Below are 16,873 nucleotides of genomic sequence, written 5' to 3'. Positions count from 1 at the left end.
GTCAATTAATTACCATGAGCTCCATTTTACTCAGATGTAAAGCTGAACTGCTCTAGTATTAGCTAGAAATGGGACACTGATAAAATGTACCTTGGACTGGTTTAGAGAGACAAGGGACATTCTTCCATCAGGTTGGAAGACTTCAGAGAATCTGACTAACACAGTTAGATTCTCAAGAAGGACTCCAAAATTTATCAAAAGTTAACCAAATTCCTGGTTGAATTACTAATACCATCATATTACATGTAAAGAGAGAATATATTAATTGATCCATAAAACAATGGTATTTTACCTGTGATTGATTAAAAAAACCAAACCAAACAACCACCCAACAGAGCAGACCATCTGAACAGTATACCTTCACTCATGGGTGCAAACAGCTGTATCTTTGAATTCATTTGAGAAACATGCTTTAATCAATAAAATCTCAGTTTTATGTAGTGCTAGAGTCTTTCAACTCTGTAAGCAGCTGTAAGGAAGTAATGATGATTTTTAAAAGGTGATTAATGGGCAAAACCTCAAAAAGGAAGTCTTTGTTTTTCTTCTCCTTTTGTATCAGGGCCAAAAAAGTTGCTTATTCAAAGCTTGTCTCAGTTTACTCACACTGTGAGGACCGGAATATATTTGAGGAGCCAGTATAACCTCTTTGGCCCTTTCCCTCAAGAAGTAACAGGTTGACATGAATAAGTCGCTGACTCTGTGTAAGAAAGAGGAAAAGGAATTATGAATTATCAGTTTGGCATTTCACCTGAATAAACAGGCCTGCCAGAATGATTGAGGTTACATATTCAAGAGAGAAGTGTGTATCTGACACATAGACACCATAGAAAATTGTGATAAATTACTTAGGGAGTTTTTTATTATTATTGTCATAGTGAGAAGAGTAGGAGGGAACATGTTGCAGCTGACATCCATCCTGTTACTCTCAATGAAGGGGAGAACAGAGCCATGCTGAAGTGATATTTTAAAAGTTTGTGCTATATATTTTAAAGATAACCAGATTCTGAGATATTGTATACAGCTGCACATCATTGTGTACAAAAGAAAAGCATTTATTTTGAGGGTTTTTTCTTAATTTATCTATAACTTGAAACTGAGCCTTTACAGAATTAGCAAAAATGTTGGAGCATGTATTTTTATTTGGAGAAATGTTCTGCTCTGAGATTGTTCATTTATTTATGATGCAGTGTTTTTCTCTTTTTGAATACTGTCCCTAATTACAGCAGTTGTAGATAGACAGTTTAGGGCACAAGACATTCTAGTTTTATTACAAGTATGGTCTGAGCTACTCTGTGTAAAAAAACTGGGACAAATTATGTACTGCTGCTATTCTAGTTCTTGCACTTTGGTTTGAAAGGCAGAATTCTGTCTTTTGAAGTAGTGTCATATAATATCCATTCTGCAGATTCATAATATTTAAATGTCAGTTGAGGTCATCTTAATAGCTACTGGACACTTTCAAGTGAGGAATACAAACAATTATGTTTATTTTTTTAACCAAGTCTGGAAAAAGTGTTAAAAACATATGTTTAAGAGAAAAAATGGTGCTGAGTTTTCTGGTATGGTCCTTCTTATACAAACTTCCATATATTTCCTGATGCTTACACACAATGTCACAATCATTTTCGCTGAGTAGGAGCCTGAAAAGTGCATACAGAAATATAACTACTATTAAAAAAAAGTAATAAATCCTATCTCTGGAGTTAGGCATTTTATACTAAGTTGTCAGAAAATGCTTCATTGTACTAAGGATTCACAATTCTGAAGTCCCTTCTGGAATGGGACACTCAAAAGGAAGTGGAGATCACTACTCTCTCTTAATATATGTGGGCAGATCAGCAGAAGGAATAGTCTGTCTTCTGAACAGATGTACTTTGCACAAAGTAATGCAAAAAAAAAAAAAAAGTGCTACCTGAATTTTAGGTGCTCACAGAAGTAAATGGCCATGATCTACTTTTGGATTTAGCCTTGTAAATGCTACTTTAAACACAAAGTCCTTTGTGGATTTAGAAGATAAAATGGCCACTGGAGGAGCCATCTACTACGGTTATGTATTAAATATTAAATTGGGAATTCTTGGGAATTGTAATTCTTATCCAGCTTCTGGTGTATCCACAGACAGATTGTTTATAGATTTAACTTAGAGAACTTTAACTGCAATAATGCAAAGTTTAGTTGGAATATACTTGCTTTATTTCTTGGGAGGATTTTGCATCCCTTACAATCATTGTAGCCAAACATTTGATATTTATTCTAGCCAGTTAAATACAGTTCCTAGAGTGTTAGCACTGCACTTCAATCACAAGCACTACCATGCAGTGTAGATTTAGCCCTAGAAATGTAATTTATGTATATACATTTAATTATTTATTTTTAACTTAATAAAATGTGTCTTTAATTGAAAAAATGCCACTAAAACTATTTAGCTGAAGTATTAAGCATAGAAATCAGATCTTTAAAATTAACAGCTTTGTTCCATTAAATTCTAAGTCTTTGGAATGCTTCATCTCTTTCTTTTCCACTTGAACCAGGAGATAAACACTTATTTAATAGATTCAGCCTCTTACTGACCCCTTTTATGCTTATAATATGATTATTATTTTATTTGAGGCAGGTAGAGCAAATGACAGATCTTGTATTGGCTTTGCTCACTTTCATCCGTAAACATAATCAGTGGAAAGACTGAAATGTTAATGATCATGCTGTTTAAGATATAGACTAGAATTCAGTTCTGCTGTTACAGTAAGCCTGTTTGCCTTTACATTACCTGTGTGTCACTGTGATCGTACCTACTAAACCTGCTATATACCAACTTGGAGAACTTCTCTAATTTTTTCTCTTGGTATCAGAACAGTATTTCCCTTAGCAGGTACCTGAAAAGAAAAGCAACTCCTACTCCTTTATTCTTCCAATAACCTGAGTCACTGGCAGTTTTCCCTTCTAATCTTGTTCATCAGAGCTGCTAGAAATGTAATACATTTGTAAGAACTGGAAAAAACATTGTCTTATCAGCATTCAGGAACACTGAAACAAATAGCGGAAAAGAATAAAAGAAAAAAACCACCACACTGATTGAGGAGAAAAGCCGTTTAACCAGCCGCTTTATGTTCACTTTCTCTTGGATGAATAGCAAGGTAAATTGTGGCCAGTATGCACTGTTTAGTAACTAAGAAAGATATAAGTATCATCCTCATATGTGCTTCTGGGTCCTCCAGTGAGCCAACAGATTTTCCAAAGAGAATAAAACAACAATTATACAAAAATTCAAAGCCATCAACTATGAGTGGTTGGTTAGAGTGAATTAAGAAGAACAGGTGAGGTCAGTGGCCATGGAAACGCTCTCCAGCTCTGAACTGGATTCTGAGCTTGCAATGTTCTGCTTACTCTTGCTCTGTTGTTCAGTTTAGTTCAGTTGAGCTACCCATTAAGCACAGTATAAAAACCTTCAACAAGCTGCGGACTTTGCCAGTCTTGTCCATGAGAACTGCTTGTGCTGACCTTGATGCATGGGCTTATCTTTTTTCCTTGAAAATCCCTATCTCTTACAGAAGTACCCAGCCTCTGCTGGCTTCCTATCCCTGGCCCAGTACCTTGCTCCTTGGTCTTACTCTTGCTTTGATTTAACATTTGTCAGTGTATCCCACATCATGGAGATTTAAGATACTCAGAGTAGTCAGTACCCTGAGTGAACAGCCTCACTCCAACTGTGCTCTGTATTCTCACTTTGTGTAACAGCACAACGTATTCAGCTCTTCAGTAATGCTGAAAACAGTAATCAAATCTCCTATTCCATGTAACAGAGGCAGTTGGATCCATTTGCAGATGACATCTTGGAATCTTTCTTTCCAGGAAGACAAATACACTTTTCATTCCAGAACCGGCTTGAGGTACAACACCTCTCCCCAAAACTTACTCAGAAGATCATTTAGTGAAGTACTAGAAGAATATCTAAAAGTATTCCTAGAAGAATATCTACAAGTATTTGTAGAAGAAGAGCTCAAGAGCAGGCTAGAGACTTTGGGGGATAATATAGGAAGTGTACAGCTGTCCTGTTTAAGCCAAAGTAGAAATTTCAAGACCTCAAGGACTGCTTATTTTATCTATGAATTCCTAACGTTATATCTGAAACAATTGCTCATCGCAGTATTTGAAATTCATGTCTTTCACTATCTGAGTGTCTTTGTCATGCTACACAACCATACTCATTCTTATGGATTTTTTTTTTTCTATGACCCAAATAACTTCCTCCCCTGCCCCCAGATGTTTTAATTTCAACAAGAGAGAAGGGGAGAGAACTAACCACACCGATGTACCAGTAGTTTTATGACCTGGCCATTATACAGAAAACCAAAGAAGTTAACTTAAATTAACTAAGCTAGACAAGGTATTTGAACGCTGGTGTGGTTTGGGTTTTTTTTGGTGTTTGGTTGGTTTTGGGTTTTTTTGGCTGCTCTAACTACTAAGCTGTCCCTCTAAAGAAAACTATCATCAGCTGGTGTGTTTCTTATTTTGTGAACAATTCAATCTTCTTGGTGATATGTTAGAGGTATTCTGAGCTCATCTGTTTGCTCTAACTGAGAGAGAAAAAGACAGTACAATGCTTAGTCCTGTCAACAGGACTGTTAAGAGATGTCGCTTCTTGGCAAGTACAGAACTGCAGCTTTTAAGTAGGGGAAAATTAAAGGCAGAAAGTGAAGACCCCTCACAATTTAAATGGTTCAAGCTTTACAGAGCAGCTCAACAGGAAACTTCAGGAATAGTTCTGGTCACAAGCTTCCATGTTCTACCTAGGTTTCACTTAAGATGTGGTCCTAAATGGCTTGCTTAAAGTCCCAAAAAAAGTTGGAGGAAGGCCAGAGAATTTTTCTGCATCAGTTTATCTTATTTTCTATATAAACAGCTCCACGCCGGTAGACTATTCCATAGTTAGCAGTTATTTTCTAATTTCTCAAAGTCAAAGCCTATTTGATTCAATTCTGCAAACCTTGGACAGTGGACCAATATATATAAATTAATGCAAAATCCTAAAAGTTATATGGAAAAATTAGATTATCAATGCAATATGCCCATGGCTAACTGTTTTGTTACATCTTCAGATTTGTTACACAGTAACAAACAAATGTTTTCAGAGTAAACATTTTACTCTGAAAAGCCAATCAAAAATTTAATATCAGTTACCAGACTAAAAAAGCAGGTAATGCATTGATTGACAAATGTACATTAAATAACTGATTAAGGAAATGAGAATTTTATTTAAACACAGTCATTTAAACCCTTACTGATATAAAAATTTAAAATTTATAGTCACCTTCAGGATTATTGCAGAAATGGCAGTGCTCAGTAAGATGCTAGATAGCTATTTTTAAAGTAAAAGAAAAAGACTGCCTTGTGAATCAATAAAATATGTTATAAAGTGGCAGTATATTTACAAGTAAATAGCATTGTAGGGTGAGTTTATAACCTGACGCTGGTGAAAAATGGAATTTTCCAAACTTCTAAGCCACTGAGACAAAACAACATGTTTGGTTTATTTCTTTTGAAAAGAACACTTCTGGATACCCCATAAAATTGCTCTTTACTACTGACTCTTCATCAGCTCTGTCGTTTCAAAGTAAATTACTGAAATTCCTACATTTCTGAATGAAGTGTTACTGGAAAAAGCAACAACTCTGTTTGCTCTGAGCTATATGTTTAAGCCTTACACATAGCTTATTGTGTGGTCTGCAAATGACAAACGTATAATGGTAATTTCATTTTAGCATCAAGTTTTTGCTTTCCCTTCCTGTCATATGGTGTGAAAAATAAATGGTAATGTATCTATTTTTAAAATATTTTTTTTTTTTATCACTTGCCTATCAGATAAAATCCTGCACCCCCTGTCATTACTGATATTTCATCTGTTGACTTAATGGTTTTCCATTTCCTTGTGTTTGAGTATTATATAATACTAAGAGAGTAAAATACTTTCTCATGACTGGAAAGAAATATTTTGCAGTCAAAGCCTGGTCTTTGCAATTGTTGTAAAAATATTACCTGCAGCAAGTCATAAAATAACGCTGGAATCCAAAGTACAGTGTGAAAACTAATCACTAATGAGCTTATAATACTTTTATATTAAAGTATTTAAGGTTATAAGAACGTAATAGGTTTGAGGACTGTAGGTGAGCGCTAAATAGTTTTACTGTAAGTAAGCCACAAAGACAGCACAATATAGTTGTTATGCAGTGATGTGGGACAGTTTCTTCTCTGTCTTCCCATCATGACCTTGAGCAAAATAAAGATGTGATATAGATCAGTATTTAAGTATCAGGATTAGTGAAGGGACAATATTTTTAAATTGGTGTCTTCCATAAATCATAAATTAAAATTAAAAGACAAAAATGGATTTGTACATTTTCAGACATGAATATCTTCAGTTCAGGCAAGTCTTAATGAGTGATAGATTTTGCAGTCTTAAGGTACTCTTACTATAGTTTATGGTGTAAATTCCTTAACTAAAAGCAAGCATAATGTAAACTTATACATTCCATATGGTAGAACTGCATTGAATCATTGGTGAGTGAACTTCACCCACTGGAAAATTTCAGCTTTTTAGAGCCATCAGAGTTTTCTTGCACTTAAGTTAACAGTGCTTGTTGGCAATAGTAGCTTGTTGTGTGTGGACCATCAGTTGAAGGAAATCAGATGCATGGTTTCAGTATGGTTGGCCTAGTTTTTGCAAGCTCAGTAGGGTCTGATGAATTCAACACCTGTGAAAATCTGGTGTTTGCAATTATCAAAGGAGTCTCCATCTTTCATGATGCAGCTTTATCTTTAATGAGCCAAACAGTATCTCAGGAGGTTTGCATAACTGCCTATGCATTGTGGAAGACCTAGACCAGCCCCCCGCCAAAGTATATATGGTGAATGTATCTGATTCTGAACTGCAGCTTTTGTGTGACTTGTAGGAATTTCCCCATAGAAATGGGGGAAATAATAGAATATATTCCAGTTCCCAATATATACTATTTCATAGGGAAAATATATTTAAATTATAACTTACTGCTAAAACTAAAATTGATCCTTTAACTTCTACACTTTAAACAGTATTTTAATCAGGCTAAAATCCAAATGTTTAATTACACTAAAAGGGTAAATATTTGACAATTTCTTCCCACAGTTCCCAAATGTGGAATTTCTTAGCTATTTGAAAATATATTTATTTAAATTGTTGTATTGATCTAGAGGTAAATATAAAAACAAATGTTGTTATAAGTGATCAGGCTCTTCAGGACTTCAAGGAAAGCTGGACTAATAAGCTCCCAGACTGACTGAAAGCTGTGCATCTTCCCAGCCTTAAGTTGCTTCATTAAGATAGAATAAATCTTATATTCAGCTGCTGAAAACAGAGGTGGATACAAAGGAGAGTTGGTTAAATTCCCTTGGGAAAGCAAAACAGAACAAAACAAAGTGAGAAAAAAACTCTTTTTTCTTTTCTTTAACTGCTGATTCACTCTCTAAGAATCCACTATTGGATTTATGTAAGGGCAATCTATTCTCAGACCTTGTGATCACTAAGGAATAACAAGGATAAGTGGGACATACCAGCTATTTTGGTTGTAGCAAGTATAAGACTACTGGTAGAAATCCCCAGCTGCTGGAGAAAGGAGTGCCATAAATATATTGGTAAACTACTAAGATCCTATGTTTTAACCAATTTTTGACAGCTGCAATCCAGTGGGATGATAATTTCCCAATGTGTGAAGGTGCTACAGCTTATTAAAAAAAAGCTAAAAGAATTATCTTTAGCATATGAAAATGATAGGGTTTTTTATAGTTTCTGTTGCAGAAATGAATATTTTTTTCATCTGACTTCCTAAAGCAAGAGGGATGGTTAAACTTTCCTTAAAAATTTTCAAAGCTAAAATAGTGTTATAGTGAGAAACACTGGAGAACTTCAGTTTTAAATGAAATCTAGCAGCTGTCTATGGCTTGCTGAACTAATAGAACAATACTTTGGAAGACTGGTTAATCATTTTGAAGAAAAACAATGCCACCTCTAAGAGTGTTCTGGGCCCAGATTCACCTGGACAGGTTTTGGATAACGTTTTCTCCTTGTATAACTGCCCAGAATAGCCTTATACATTTGTCATCTGATGTCAACATGACCATATTTTCCTGTTCAATAGTATTTAAACATTATCATAAATTCATAGGTAAATTAAGGAAAAAAGAGCTTGAACTAGCTTTTTGAAAGTAGTTACGTTGTTGAACTGCAAAACTTTCATTACCTGTCTTTCCTTGTTTATCTTTTTCTTCTTTTCTGTCTTTCTGGGTTTCAGTAATCTGTCACTTCTTCATTAGAATAAGTTTCATGCAGGTTTATTTCTGTTGTCTGTAACAGATCAGTGTTATTCTATTTCTACTGAAGGAGTTACTTAAAGCCTTTGATGGTGCATACAGACCATCAACTCATTTTGCTAACAGTAGTTTTCCTGTCTTCTAAAAGCCTGGATGAAATTGTATGGAAAAATATTATATAGCACTCTTTTTATTTCTTTGTGCAGTTGAAATATATATATTTTTGTCATGGTTTTTTGGTTGCAGCTATTATTTCTACTCAAATCTGTATTTTCTATCACGTCTGAGATCTTATTTAATTATAAGGCAATATCTGTCACTAAGCTATACTTTCGTATACCCGTATAAGTAATGCCCTTGTATCTCGTTATTAGAGTTCCAAATTAATACTTTTCATGTATGTCTTTCTGCAAAAGAGATATCAGGGGGAAAAAAAAAAAAAGAGTTAAATACAATTTTTGTCCTCTAATTGTAATTTGGTGAAGAGTTCAAGGGACAAAACAAACTATCACTTTTTAAAATGTAGTCAAAATTATGTAGGCCAAAATTATTAAAATAACTTGTGTGACTTTTTATGCATATTTTTATGTAATACAAACTGTTTTGCCCTTTTCTGATTTTCTTTTAAAATAAAATCTAATACAGATGATTTGGTGTATGCAAAAACATTGTTTATAAGCAAGTTTAATCATGACCCTAACTTGCTGCCCTATTATTTGTAGTAAGACAGTATCTTGAAATGGCTAAAGCTTATGTGCTGCTAAGAAGTGCAACACATGAGAATTCTCCTAATAAATGTCTTTGCAAACAAAAAAAGACCTTCTGCTGTATGTGCAGTCTGACCATTAAAATTATTCTCAAATTCATTCTTTTATTTTGAGCTGGATAAGTAAAAAACTTTGAAAGCTTTAAATTATCCTCAGGATGGGGGTAACTGACATTTTAGAGCAAATTAAGCAAAACTTATGGTGGAAAATTTCATTCAATTAATTCTGCCTGTGAATCTATTTGTGGATTGAAGCTTTTGTGTTCTAAAATCTTTATTTTCATCCACTGATTCCAACATTTTAAATTCAAAACAACCCCAGTATATTAAGTTCTTTTATACAATGATAATATTTTATAGCTTTTCTCCATGTACTGTCATGTCAAGATATTAAGTATATATCTTTTTTTCTTTTCCAGCAACCACATTATTTATTGCTATGTGAAACAAGTAATTTCTAGTACACTTGATAAAGAATAATTGAAATGTTTTGGATTCACTTTTGAAGCATAATTATTTAATGACCAAAATTATGTCTAGAACTGCTAGATTTTTTTAAAATATGAATTAACCTTTTCAAAAATTAAAATGTAAATAAATGTAAATCTAAGGAGCTTAATGAAGAATCGAGATGTGGCTCTAATACATTAATTAATGCATCTGTTATCTCGTTTCATTGATACAGTGTCATTGCACTTATGTGTGACTGCTGGAAAGAGGTTGATATTTACATATGTCAGCTTTTATTGCATCATAATAGAGAGATAAAGTACTCATTCATTGTAAAGTCTTGTTCAGTTTACAAACTTGTCAGTCTGGTCTAGAAAAACTGCCATTTCTTATAATATCTTTCCATGGTGAATTTTAGAGTGTTTTCTCTAGCCTCCACGCAGGATTTGACAAGGCCTTCTTATAGGTCATTCTTGCAATTTTTGGTTTAATTTGAAAATTATTCAAAATAAATTATTGAAGAAATGAGTGTTCCTGGGTTTATGTTTGTTTTTTTTTTTAATCCACAACCTTTCTATAGGTTGGTGATATCACTAGGAGAATGAGTAAATGGCCAGACAGACTGCAAAAACCTGTTAAGTTTAAAATTGTAGGTGTTTCAGCCTGAAGCATGAACGCCAAATATTTCTTACTAACCTAATGGCTACTGAAGAAAGATATGCAGTATAATGCATCTATACATCATAATTTTTTGCTTCAAAGTCCAGCCCTTCAAAGCATTTCATCACATGCTTTACATGAGCATGAATAGATCATTAATGTATATTCAGATTCCAAATGCATCTAAAGCAGGGTAGATTGCCTGGAGTAGAACCAATAGTATAACAAGGGAGATCTCATGTTGCTCCTCTTGCTGCATATGTTGCACCATCCCTTCCTCCTGCCTAGTATGGCTCCTTGATTAAAGTTAAACACTTCCCAAATGCTGAGCTAAATTACGATGTCAATGTGTTGTTGTTTATTATTATGTTTTTTATTGTTTATTATTATGGTTTTGTTTATTTGTTTATTATTGATTATTATGTTTAATAATAAACAACAAACTAATTTATTATTGCTTATTATTATGATTACAACTTTTTAAAGTCTGATTTCTGTTCACGATTACTGCCAGTCTTTCTTCTGTACTACTGTGTTAGAATCAGGACATGTGAAAAATCTTAAAGGAGTTTTATTCTTACTATGTTATACACCAAGTAAAACAACACAGTTTGTTTCCACAAAGCTGTGGAAACTCCAGTCCGCATGATCCCAACTGAGAAAACAAAAGAAATCATGTTGATTCATTCTCAGTCTGTAAAGAAAGAATAGATTTTTTTATCAAATAGGAATTTAAATCACGAGTCTTAACCATAGAGGTTGTATATAGACTGAAAAGCTGTCCATCACATTAATGAGCTCACAGCTTCTCTTCAACTATTTCTGCAGAAAGGCCTGAGAATATGTAAGTTTTGCAGTATATAATAGCATGGCATGTTGAGAAGTTCCAGACTTAAGCTGCGTCCACTGAGAATGCTCTGCCTCTATACTAAAGACATGTCTTGTGGTTGAAGCCTCTTTGATGTTCTCAAACTCTTTGTTAAAAAAAAGAGAAAGGCAGAGTTCTGTTAGACTCTATAGTAACTAATATTTCAAAAAGAAATAAACCTGACTAGAATCTTTCCTCACTGTACTCCCTACCCTGTGACTTCAAATACCTTTTCTCATGTTAGTCTCATGGAACACACACCGTTTTCTCTAGTTGATGGTTCCTTGAAGAACTGTGTGCAACTGGGATGCAATGTGAAGAATTATCTATGTAAAGCAATATCTTACTTTGATATTTGCCACGATTATATACTCTTAAACTTCTTTTTAAAACAGAGAGGGTATACTGAGAATGTACCAAGAATATATTGAGAGACGCTGGTATTATTTAGGCTGGTCCTAAATTTATTTGTCATAAATACAGGTTTATAAATGTTTAGTTTATATTCACAATACAGAGGAATATTGTTAGTGTTTTAAGATAAATGCTACTAATTAGTGCACAGCTGTGCCACCGTTTCAGCATAATTGATATTTATTTCTAAGTTTTGCAAGCTTTAAATAGGAAAAATAACTTCAATTTTCTTTAATACCTTCAATTTTTTTTGAAATGTTAAAATTCTAAAATGAAAATTGAAATGATAGTTAAAATACACATAGTCTGTGAATGAGCTTTGAAAGTAACAAGAAGTAATTTGTTTGATATGATAAAGAAGGAAAAACTAGAAGAAAGATGCAAAAAGCATGAAACACTTTTTAACACCCTAGGTAAATGAAACTTCATACAGTATCATTTTGAAAGAGTACAAACAGGTAAGACATGGGTCTTTCAAGGGCATACAAAAGTCTTTTTCTTTAAAGGTAAAACAGTGAAGGACTGGGCATGTGACTGGATGAATAGAAGATGACATGTCTAAGAGATGCTTTCAGAAAGAGGCTGCAAGGCTTAAATATATTCTGCAAGTGAGATGCTCAAATCAAAGATGATACTTTCTCCTCCCACATGTTATGGATCTCAGTAGCAGTGGATAACACTTCATAGCCGTGGATAAAGGGGAAATCTGACAGGATTGAAACAGGAAGATAAAGGTCTCTGACAGGGATTCACTTTGGCATCTTTTCATCTGTTTTCAGTCTGAATGCTAGCAAATGTTGGAAGTAAAAAAAATCTTAAAATCTTAAAATCTAATTTTTAGGTAAATTCCAAAATAACAGCAGGTAAAGGTTTTAAGCATATTAACATTTAAAAGTATATACATCTATTTATAAATGCACTGAAGTCCCTGGTGTCTCTGAAGCACTAGAAGTAATACATGTTTTCACTAATTTGAGAAATTTGTTCCTTTTTTCCCATCTGGAAAGATAAAATCAGACAGACTTGTTTTACAGGGAATTGGATTTATTTTGTTATGACAGCATGTCATGCAACCACCATCTGTTAAAAAACACTTGGCAGTTCATTGGGGAAAGTAGAAGCTAAAACCTGGGCCATGTTTAACAAGGCCTGTAGACATCCAGGAAGATGTGCCGAGTTCCAGACATATGATACCTGCTCTGTTTCAAGAGACAGTATTTCTCTGGGTAAATGATGGCCTGAATCACCTTTCCCTGATATTGGTGTGAGAGTGTGTTGACAGAGGAAAGTAGTGTCTGAGAAGAAAATTTTGCAAAGGTTGTCATCCATCTGGGGAGATCACTTCGTTCTGTACTATGAGCAACGTCTCAGTCAACATTTACTGGTGTCCCAAACAAAATACTTACGCATTTCACTGCAATCTGTTTGTACTTAATTCACTGCCATCTGTTTGTACTTAAAACATGATAGCAAAGCCAGTATTTTCCACCTTGTATTACAGTTGTTACCATCAGGTTCAAGTTTAGTAAACTTGATTTGTCAAATAACCATATCATTCATATCACTTATTTTCGTGTTTTGGTGATTCAGTAGTCAAAATTGAACCTCACTTCCACTAACATAGCTATACTTCTGTGCTAAAAGTAGTGAATATTTGATTATTTTTTTCTGAAAAAATGGAAGAAATGTTAGTAGGAAAATTATTATTTTAAAGAACATCGGTGTACAAGCAGGCTGCTTTTCTAGCAAGATCAGTTTTTGACTATAACAGCATTTCAATGCTGACACTTCCCAAGAAACTACTCAATTAAATTCTCAGAATAAAATGAACATTTACTAGTTGGTATAGACTTGTTCCGAAAGTCTTTATTCACACACATACAAATCTTTATCAGTCTAAGTAACATTAGTGAAATTAGCAGGACTGGGCTCTTGGTCTGGAGTGTTTTCCACATGGTGAATTCCAGGTGCTATACTTTTGTCCAGCTGAAATGGATTTTTACTCATGCTTGGTTTTTTTACTTATCAGGAAATAAATATTTAAGTAAAACATATTTTTAATTGTGTTTCCAAAATATTTCCGATATTATGATAATAATTCTTCACCTAGTTTAAAGAAAGATTTCTGGGACAAACAGTATACAATACAATAAGTAGTGTTAAAAAGATGTGGAGAAAGAGATGATTCCTTTCCTTTCTTATATTTTTAAAACATTCTATATGTGAAAATAAAAAAAGAATGTAGATAAATATTGAAATATACTGTATTTGTTGCAGTTTCCCTACTTTAAGAAGAATCTATGCTCAGGTCAAGCATTTTGATACTTACAAGTACTTTGTCATAATATTTTTGTAGTGCTGTAATGCAGTTTTTAATTTCTTTAAATTTTCTCTTGTAAAACTTTGGATTTCTATATAAATTAATTGTCCCTGGTCCTCCCAAAACAGACATAAAGACTTATAGCTCTTACCATCTGATCGTATGTATCCTGCTTGTCACAACTCTTTTTGCCACTGTGTTCAATTTGAAAGCATATAACTGTGTGGGAAAACTAGCCGCTTTTTACATCTAATCTCTCATCACCTTTCATCTGTAATGCTGTCATCTGTAATCCATTTAGGTTTATGTAATTTATTTTGTGCAGCTAAAATATTCCAACTGACTTTTTTTTATTCAGGAAGAATGTTCTGCCCTGTCCTTAAGGGTTTCCCAAAAATCTTTTAAGATTAAAAATGTGATCCACAAGTTTCTACTAGCTCCATTCTTCCATGGAGGAAAGAGAAAGACAGGAGTAGTGTAACTATGCATGGACACACATATGCGTATGTGCAGGATAGAAGGCATGTGTGTATTCAGGTTTTCTGTATCTTCACAGTGTTGTGCTCTGTTACGTTATGTCTTTTCTTTATGATTAATTACTTTGAATTCCACATATGCCTTAAATACCATTTTACAAATGAAGAAGAAAAAAGTGAAAATTGAATGTTCAAATTGTTTTGAGTTTTGAAAGGACTATAAGTTTATATATTTATATACCTAGTGTTATTTAAGTATCTGACAGTCTGGAGGGAGAAAGAATGGAGGACAAAAGGAATGGAACAGTATAGGATAGCTTCCCTTTCTATTCTTACCTGAAAACACAAAGAGATTTTGAGCCTCATTTGCATGAGCACATATTCAGCTGGTTACAAATGTATTGCTCTATGGGGTTTTCTGTATATTTTTGAGATGAACTTTATCTTCATAAAAAAAATTCTGTATTACAGTTGGGTTCTTGGCTTTTGGCAATTTCAAGTCTTACTATGGACAGAAGCTTAAATGAGATTTTATTTTCTTATACTGTCTTAATCTTATAATGGTGTGTTGTGAATATTTCAGAAGGTGATTTCACAAAATGTTTTCCCTGTCTGAGAAAAGCTGTGGATCCTAGGATATCCATAAAAAGATGACTGACCATGGGAAATCAGCCATTTATTTTCCCACAGAATCAAAACATGGTTTTTTGTCATAACCAAAGAAAGTAAACAATAAATACACCCAAGAAATCAATTATATGGGGCTTATTTTAGGTCACAATTTATACTGTTTCAAGAAAACATCATGAATATGCATATGGTTAAATTCAGGCCACGGAAGTTAAAGTATGGGAAAAGTGAAGAGTCATCTTTACAGCTGCATGTCTAAATTTTTTTTTTCCTTTACTTTGCAGTGACCCAGGGTGGGGATGCAATTGCATCTGATACATGTCCTGATCCTGGAATTCCTGAAAATGGGAAAAGGGTGGGCTCTGACTTCAGGTAGGCACATTTAGTTTTCTATATGACCAAGATGAAGGTATTTCCTGTTACATGCATACAGAGCATGCAACTACAGATATGTATTGTTTCCCTAGTTTTAAATGTGTTGAGTCTTTGTCAAAATAGCTCCAGTCCATTGCGGATCTTGCATTATTTTTGTTTCTTTTTTAAATCAATGCATTTTAAATAGGAATTTTAGAACTTAATAATCTTGTCTGTGTAGGAAAGGCAGAACTCTCTGGACAGCATAGAAGAAGCAGCAGAGAGAATTGTCTGTTTTCACACTATATAAAAGTTGTTAAAAAGCTTGGGAAACATGGCAAATTTAGTGTCTGAGGCTGTGATGAATGCCATCTCCTTGCTTTTTTTGCTTTCAGCTTTTGTTATATTCATTAAAAAGGAAGACTAGGTCAAATGGACCCCTGTGGAGAAAGGAGGAAGGTTGCTCTTTCCCTGTTGGGGAAAAAAAGCAGGGACTTCAAGGTGTGGCAGAGAAGAGGGTCAAAGAAAGGAGATGGGAGCCTCCAGCTCATGCAGAGATTTATAAATTGCTCAGCAGGGAATGGAGAGACAGATCTAAGAGTAAATGGAAAGGAAAACTTCATAGGAATTAAAAGGAATTGTGCAAAGTTCTCTGCAACTCCAGAAAGCAAGTTAATCAAACCTGGGTCCTGAATCAAGGCTCGTCCAAGCTAGGGCATAACTGACGAGAAAAAGAATTTTAAAATCTATTCTCTTTCTGACTGACCTACTCTTTTTGGATTTTTCTCTATTTACCCTCAAAGGAGTTTGAGAACTCATAAACAACTCCAATGTTAAGAGAATCAGTTATATGCAAAGTCATGATTTCATTAGCAACTGGGCAGCAGTTAAATGTGTTTTAAAAAATAATGAAGTGAAATAAGCTTTTCAATAAATAGGCTAGAGAGACACAAGCTGTCCAGAAGATTTTTGCTATTATCCTGTTCTATATATTCTGATTCAACTTGGCAAGTACAGCTGCTGCAAGCAAAATTGTATGATACAAAAATATAGTATGCACTTGCTGTCCAAAGGTCTGCTGTTTTAGGAAAACAAATGTAATTTTTATCTAGGTCTTTGTTAATGCTTGATGTATTGAGGAGAGAACATCAGCTGGTAGCAGACAAGGTAAAAATGGGATACTAAAATATAACTCTTTCTCAAGATGTATTAAAGTGTCTGCGTGTATTCATCTGAGATATATCTGTATACTTCCACTGTTATTTTGGAGAGTATTTTACTTTACTATTTGTGCAGGTGTGCCTCAGTTTCCCTCCTTCACTTGAGTCTCTCCTCATAGCCATAAAGGGTGCAGAGCATACCTCTTCTTCTGAATTCCTCCAAATCAAATACTTAGTTGAAAGAATTAAGGGCAGCATCTAGGATCACTCTGTTATTAGTGGAGAGAGAAAAGCACCTCTGGAGTTAACCCCATAGCCTAAATGTTTAATGGAAAACAGCATGAATTCACACCTGAAGGGGCCTTTCTCACTGCATTAACTATAGATACCAGAGTAAGTTCAGATCAGGATGGTGAAGGAGCCTGAGCACAGACA

General features: G+C 34.2%; 1 protein-coding gene across 1 annotated transcript in view; it reads left to right on the top strand.

Moving 5' to 3' along the window:
* CSMD1 (CUB and Sushi multiple domains 1) overlaps positions 1–16,873 on the top strand; it is a 1,308,402-nt gene that overhangs the window by 842,803 nt on the left and 448,726 nt on the right. Inside the window, exon 8 of the mRNA XM_072855145.1 lies at positions 15,209–15,296. Within this exon, the coding sequence (XP_072711246.1) occupies positions 15,209–15,296 (88 nt within the window). The remainder of the gene's footprint in view (positions 1–15,208; positions 15,297–16,873) is intronic.

This window comes from Ciconia boyciana, chromosome 3 (assembly GCF_034638445.1).
Source record: "Ciconia boyciana chromosome 3, ASM3463844v1, whole genome shotgun sequence".
In the NCBI taxonomy this organism is placed as follows: domain Eukaryota; kingdom Metazoa; phylum Chordata; class Aves; order Ciconiiformes; family Ciconiidae; genus Ciconia; species Ciconia boyciana.
Note: the sequence above shows the minus strand (reverse complement) of the source record. Positions and strands in the feature narration are given on the sequence as shown.